Source organism: Acanthisitta chloris, unplaced genomic scaffold (assembly GCF_000695815.1).
Source record: "Acanthisitta chloris isolate BGI_N310 unplaced genomic scaffold, ASM69581v1 scaffold7503, whole genome shotgun sequence".
Lineage (NCBI taxonomy): Eukaryota > Metazoa > Chordata > Aves > Passeriformes > Acanthisittidae > Acanthisitta > Acanthisitta chloris.
The window spans coordinates 66,544-66,973 of record NW_008666507.1 but is presented as its reverse complement, the minus strand read 5'-3'; the positions used below and the strand labels follow the sequence as shown (position 1 = coordinate 66,973).

The following is a 430-nucleotide window of genomic DNA, read 5'->3' as shown; positions in this document are numbered from 1 at the left end:
GAGTGTATGTGAGAGGAAAGCCAGGCCTCCATTGGTTATTCATTTACTTAATTTCAGAAAGATCTTCTAATTTTTAAATTTAAGTTACTATTCTATAAAAGACAGCAAAGACCTCAAGCTCATAAACAAGGTTGTTGCACAGAACTGACTGTGAAATAACAAAATAGTGCTGTAACTTACTTTTTCACCAGGAGGCCCAATAGGACCTTGAGGACCAGGAAGTCCCTATTAGAAAGAAACCAGTGTGAGAAACCAGGGAGAACAATATACATACATTCACCCTACGAAAGGTTCCTCATTAATCTGTTTAAACACACTGGCAAATATAAGTGGCTTTCCCCTTACAAGTTAGATCAGGAGTTTTGTATGAGCCTTTTGCACAAGCCACTATTCTGGCAGTAGGTCTGTAACAAGATCCTAAACCCTCCTC

The 430-nt window shown here is 38.8% G+C and overlaps 1 protein-coding gene across 1 annotated transcript in view; it reads right to left on the bottom strand.

The window, feature by feature from the left end:
* The window catches only part of COL11A1 (collagen, type XI, alpha 1), a gene marked incomplete at its 5' end in the record, with an annotated part of 124,448 nt that overhangs the window by 71,839 nt on the left and 52,179 nt on the right, over positions 1-430 (bottom strand). Inside the window, one exon of the mRNA XM_009072143.1 lies at positions 181-225. Within this exon, the coding sequence (XP_009070391.1) occupies positions 181-225 (45 nt within the window). The remainder of the gene's footprint in view (positions 1-180; positions 226-430) is intronic.